At 41.1% G+C, this 6,531-nt stretch overlaps 1 protein-coding gene across 1 annotated transcript in view; it reads left to right on the forward strand.

The window, feature by feature from the left end:
• naga (N-acetylgalactosaminidase, alpha) overlaps positions 1–4,044 on the forward strand; it is a 138,265-nt gene extending 134,221 nt beyond the window's left edge. The window contains exons 7-10 of the mRNA XM_056242716.1: positions 1,079–1,240; positions 1,600–1,797; positions 3,088–3,228; positions 3,525–4,044. Coding sequence (XP_056098691.1) covers positions 1,079–1,240; positions 1,600–1,797; positions 3,088–3,228; positions 3,525–3,731 — 708 coding nt within the window. The 3' untranslated portion in view covers positions 3,732–4,044. The remainder of the gene's footprint in view (positions 1–1,078; positions 1,241–1,599; positions 1,798–3,087; positions 3,229–3,524) is intronic.
• The last annotated feature ends 2,487 nt before the right edge of the window (positions 4,045–6,531 follow it).

The following is a 6,531-nucleotide window of genomic DNA, read 5'->3' on the forward strand; positions in this document are numbered from 1 at the left end:
GTGTGTCGTGAGTTCAGTGTCGCCAGTTCAGTGTCGCGAGTTCAGTGTCGTGATGTGTGTGTGTGTCGTGAGTTCAGTGTCGTGATGTGTGTGTGTGTCGTGAGTTCAGTGTCGCGAGTTCAGTGTCGTGAGTTCAGTGTCGTGAGTTCAGTGTCGTGAGTTCAGTGTCGTGATGTGTGTGTGTGTCGTGAGTTCAGTGTCGCCAGTTCAGTGTCGTGAGTTCAGTGTCGTGATGTGTGTGTGTGTCGTGAGTTCAGTGTCGTGAGTTCAGTGTCGTGAGTTCAGTGTCGCGAGTTCAGTGTCGCGAGTTCAGTGTCGTGAGTTCAGTGTCGTGATGTGTGTGTGTGTCGTGAGTTCAGTGTCGCCAGTTCAGTGTCGCGAGTTCAGTGTCGTGATGTGTGTGTGTGTCGTGAGTTCAGTGTCGTGATGTGTGTGTGTGTCGTGAGTTCAGTGTCGTGAGTTCAGTGTCGTGAGTTCAGTGTCGTGAGTTCAGTGTCGTGATGTGTGTGTGTGTGTCGTGAGTTCAGTGTCGTGAGTTCAGTGTCGTGATGTGTGTGTGTGTCGTGAGTTCAGTGTCGCAAGTTCAGTGTCGCGAGTTCAGTGTCGCGAGTTCAGTGTCGTGATGTGTGTGTGTGTCGTGAGTTCAGTGTCGCCAGTTCAGTGTCGCGAGTTCAGTGTCGTGATGTGTGTGTGTGTCGTGAGTTCAGTGTCGTGAGTTCAGTGTCGTGAGTTCAGTGTCGTGAGTTCAGTGTCGTGATGTGTGTGTGTGTGTCGTGAGTTCAGTGTCGTGAGTTCAGTGTCGTGATGTGTGTGTGTGTCGTGAGTTCAGTGTCGCAAGTTCAGTGTCGCGAGTTCAGTGTCGTGATGTGTGTGTGTGTCGTGAGTTCAGTGTCGTGATGTGTGTGTCGGATCGTGACGTGAGGGATGTGTTCGCGAGTTCAGTATCGTGAGTTCAGTATCGTGAGTTCAGTCAGTATCGGGAGTTCAGTATCGGGAGTTCAGTGTCGCGAGTTCAGTGTCGCGAGTTCAGTGTCGTGATGTGTGTGTCGGATCGTTACGTGAGGGATGTGTTCCTCAGGTGAACTACACACTGCTGGGTCAGATCTGTAACCTGTGGCGGAACTACGCGGACATCCAGGACTCGTGGGATAGTGTACTGGGAATCGTGGACTGGTTCTTTAACAATCAGGACGTTCTGCAACCCGTGGCCGGACCGGGCCAGTGGAACGACCCCGACATGGTGAGCTCATCGTCACTGCCACAACAATCACATCTTTGCTCACATGCGATTTTGTTGCACACAATGTTGTAAACACAAAAATCCAAACCAGATCCGATTTTTCCGCAAATTTGAATTAGCTAAAAAACTTTATCAGGATCATAGTGTCCCGGATCCATGAAATAACTGGCCTTTAAAAATGAAAATTACTGGTTTTGTGGTCCAGGGTCACATATAGTCAAAAGATCAATCTGTGCATTAAGACTTGCAGTGTAAATGCAGCTACTGAAAGCCATGATTTATGCTAACGATTTATGCTAATGATTTATGCTAATGATTTATGCTAATGATTTATGCTAATGATTTATGCTCATCCTCAGTTGCTGATTGGAGACTTCGGCCTCAGCCTGGACCAATCGCGCGCTCAGATGGCGCTGTGGGCGATCATGGCCGCGCCTCTCTTCATGTCCAACGACCTGCGTACGATTAGCAGCGCCGCTCGCGCAATCCTGCAGAATAAAGTCGCCATCGCCATCAATCAGGACCCGTTGGGTGTCCAGGGCAGACGCCTGTTCAAGGTCAGTGATCCACAGGATTGGCTTTCTCTTAGCAGGGGTATTGACTAAAGCTAAGACTGTTAAAAACGGTAAATGGAATATAAATATTAGTGGAAAACATTAAACTAAATTAAATAAATAAAAAATAAACCTAAAAAACTAAAATGACAAAAGCAAATTGCTAAAATTAAACTAAAATGAATACTATAAATGTAAAAATAATAGCTAATTCAAAATATTAATAAAAATGCAGGGGTATTGACTACAACTAAGACTATTAAAAACAATACAACTAACACAACAAACTATTTTTTAAAAATAGCAAGATTTAAAAAAACTAACACTAAAAATATAAAAATGTCAAAATATTAATAAAGGTACTCACTTTTACTCACTGTATTTTTTATTTTTTTATTTAAATATTGTAGAATTTATTATTTAAACAGATTTGTATTACTTTATTAATAATGATTATAATTAATAATTAAATTTATTTATTTATTTAATAATATTTTAAGCTAAGACACTACAGGTGAAAAGGGTCAAATTTAACAAATAGATGTAGAGCGATTACATTTTTTTTTTAAATCTAATTAATTACATGACATGCCGATTAATTAATCGCACATGAAATTCGGCTGAGAAATTACCCTCAAAAGTTCATTTAAAGTCATTATTATGTTAAATGAATGTGTTTAATTTAATGTGTGTTAAATTGCATCAAATAGACATTAGAAAAATAGCTTTAGAGAGGCGTTATTTTATAAGATTCAACATAGAATTTATTACTCATAAATGCTTAGCCATGTTTGTTTTTATTATAAGTATTCAAATACATTTACAGATCGAATCAGTTTGATTACCAACATTCTTCAAAATATCTTTGTTCCACTAAAGAAAGTCATACAGGTTTGAAACGACATGAGGGAGAAAATGTAAAAAAAAAACACTGAATTTTCACTTCTAGGCAAACTATCCACAAAATATGATTTTTGTATTTATTTATTCAAAATGCTGATTCATCAGGAATGAAGTAAACGGCTCTCTTTATGAATGAGTCATTGAATCGTTGGTTCACCTGATTGATTCGTTCAGAACGCTGATTCATTCAGAAATGAAACTTGAGCTTATTGAGCAAATATTGAGCAAAAACAGACAATATTGTGTCTTAAATATAACAGAAAATTAACTTGTTGAACTGTTGTATAAAATCAGTATCACATTAGCGCTCGTGTGATATTGCTTAACTATATCATATGATATAAACATGAGACAAAGTGCATTTCTGACCTGATATCGTGTTTGTCTCAGGAGAAGAGTGGGATTGAGGTGTACCTTCGGCCTCTCTCTAAAGGAGCCAGCGCTCTGGTGTTCTTCAGCCGGAGGACAGATATGCCGAATCGATACATGACATCTCTGAAGACGCTGGGATACACTCCTGGAGTCTATGAGGTGAGCCTTTACACACAGACAAGCGGGCAAACACACTGATTTCTCTCTTTTAAAGTGATAGTTCACCCAAAAATGAACATTAGCCCATGATTTACTCACCCTGAAGCCATCCTAGGAGTATATGACTTTCTTCTTTCAGACGAACATAAGTTATAAAGTTATAAGTTATTTTTCTCTCTCTCTCTCTCTCTCTCTCTCTCTCTCTCTCTCTCTCTCTCTCTCTCTCTCTCTCTCTCTCTCTCTCTCTCTCTCTCTCTCTCTCTCTCTCTCTCTCTCTCTCTCTCTCTCTCTCTCAGGTGCTTGATGTGTTTTCGGAGAAGCGTTTTCCCGAGCTGAAGGACAGCACAGAGTTCGTTGTGTCAGTCAACCCGTCTGGCGTGGTCATGTGGTACATCTATCCAGCAGCTGATTGGTGGAAAGGGGCGGAGACTAGTCGTTTCAGCGAGAAGCTGATAGGTCCGAAGATCCATCGATATGCTAATGAGGCCGACGCCCCTCTATAGTGCTTTGATTGTTTTTGGAAAGGAAATTAACTACGCACTCAGGGATCTTTAGCCAATCAAACGTGCCTCGCTCGATTTTTTTTTTAAATGTAAATTTTTTTAAGGCCTGTTTCTACTAAATGTCTATTGAATGAGTTTCCATTTATGTTTTAGCATTGACTTTAATAAGACGCCTAACGCTAGCATCTCATTTGTGCAAATTCACATTTCAAGTCGCTTTCGCACGTAAATCAAGATGTTCGGATCATGATGCGTTCGCTGATGTGTGATACTGTATTTGAACTCAAATAAACACAAATGATGCTCAAACTCACAGACGTTACAGTATGGATTTGTACACTAGTATTTGATTGATGCTTAACCCTGATTGGTTAGAGTCATGATGATAATTGGCTGCAGCTTTCATTGTTTATCAATAATATTATTTATAATAATAATAATATTGTTTATCAGTCTTACAAAATGCGGATTTCATTAAACCGAAAATATTAATCCACTGAACATGTGCTTTCAGTGCCTGAATCAGGGTTTCTCATTCAAAAATGTTAAATCTAATTTGTTATGTCCAGTTTGATATGATTTCAGACTTATCAGTGAACAGGCTCACTTCATATTAGAGTATTATAAGAGTATCATAATTTTTCACAGTTTCCATTACCCTTGACATTGTGAATTGAAACATCAATTTTGCAAAAGACGTAGATGACCCGGTATGTTTGGACAGAAGAGGAGACAGTTCTTCATTAAACTCATAAAAGACAAAAATATTACGGGAATACTGGATTCTAAACAACAAAGAAATGCCACAATTGATCAAGACTTTGAAGTAGAAATGAGGGAGAAAATTCATTTTTCTTGGCTTCCTCCTGCTGGAACTCATATTTCACTGTTGTGATTCTACAATAAACCCTCATATGAAATGAAAATGAAACTCCTCCTATGTGCCGCTCTCAGTGTAAGTGTCTTTCCTTGCCGTTAATGTTGGACAACACGACTACGTCCCCTTCCGTTTAAAATAATGTCTAGTGTGGTGGCTGAGATACACATAACACTAACAACATCAGTTGCCATGATTTTTGTAATGACTTATCACGAGAGGAAAAAATGACGTTTTAGCATCAGTTTATCAGTACATAACATCAGTTTATGGAAACACCGTCTTTAATGGAAACACAGCTAATGATTCCACTGGTTATATTCACTGGTGAGAGTCGGGTCATGATGGGCGAGTGGTTAAACACACACTCTCTGTGTGTGAGGCTGCGATAGAGACACGGTTTGAGTCTCACATGACTTTAACTGGTTTATTGTAGAATCTCAACAGTGAAATATGAGTTCCAGCAGGAGAAAGTCAAGAGATCTGTGGCTCACAGGTATGAGCGCTGCCTCATGGTTCAGAGGTTACTGGTTCAAACCCTGGTCAGATCTCCAAGAAATCAACAGGTGGAGAGGATGGTAGGATGGAGGAGTCCTAGTCATGATCCTGGGGGAGCAACTGGTTATCTGGAAAAAGCAGCTGTAAAATTGTTGACTTAATCCTGAGGCTGGATATTTTGTAAAGTAAACATTTGAGGTAAAATATAATCACTGCTGGTTATGGTCCCAGAAACCCCCAGGGGGAGGAGTGTGGATATTGCCTCCCCCCTTCGTGTCCGAGCTTCTCTCGCCTGATCTGATCGCTCCCGATGCCTGTCTCGGATCATGATCCCGTTCCTTCACACATCCACGCTTCAGTGTCCAGGCCGGTCTCGAACCGGGATCCTCCCAACCAGGGAGAACAAGCTCAACCCACTGAGCCACTGGCACTTCCACATGAACACTTCTTTTTTGGGGGGGCATGTCTTTTTTATATTTGGACAAAACCAGTGAAACTAAAGCATTTTAACACCAAGAATGGGATTCAAACTCGAATACTCCACATGATAGAGCAACACTCAACCCACTGAGCCACTGGAGCTTCCACTCTTAATCCTCTTTATTTTGGGGGCATGTCTTTTTTATTTGGACAAGTGGCTCAGCGGTCTGAGTTTCACTCTTTAACGTGGAGAATCCGGGTTCGAATCACATGCCGTTGCTCATGAAAGGAACCCTTTAGTTTCATTGATTCTCAATGATTAAGACAAAACTCCCTCCAGACAGAAAAGCTTGCAAGAAGATTTTTCTTTGTGTTAAAATGCTTTATTTTCACTGGTTTTGTCCAAATAAAAAAGACATGCCCCCAAAATAAAGAGGAGTAAGAGTGGAAGCTCCAGTGGCTCAGTGGTTTGAGCATTGCTCCATCATGTGGAGGGTTTAGGTTCGAATCCCACTCTTTATGTCAAAATGCTTTATTTTCACAGGTTTTGTCCAAATAAAAAAGACATGCCCCGAAAATAAAGAAGTGTTCATGTGGAAGTGCCAGTGGCTCAGTGGGTTGAGCTTGTTCTCCCTGGTTGGGAGGATCCCGGTTCGAGACCGGCCTGGACACTGAAGCGTGGATGCGTGAAGGAACGGGATCATGATCCGAGACAGGCATTGGGAGCGATCGGATCAGGCGAGAGAAGCTCGGACACGAAGGGGGGAGGCAATATCCACACTCCTCCCCCTGGGGGTTTCTGGGACCATAACCAGCAGCGATTATATTTTACCCCAAATGTTTACTTAGTCCTCAGACTAGATTTAACTAAACAATTTTTCAACTGGCTTTTCCAGACAACCAGTTTCTCCATCTCCATCATCATCATCATCATCATCATCATCATCATCATCATCATCATCATCATCATCATCATCATCATCATCATCATCATCTCACCTATTG

The sequence above is a fragment of the Rhinichthys klamathensis genome, unplaced genomic scaffold (assembly GCF_029890125.1).
Source record: "Rhinichthys klamathensis goyatoka isolate OS25496 unplaced genomic scaffold, OSU_Roscu_1.1 h1tg000747l_1, whole genome shotgun sequence".
NCBI classification, from domain to species: domain Eukaryota; kingdom Metazoa; phylum Chordata; class Actinopteri; order Cypriniformes; family Leuciscidae; genus Rhinichthys; species Rhinichthys klamathensis.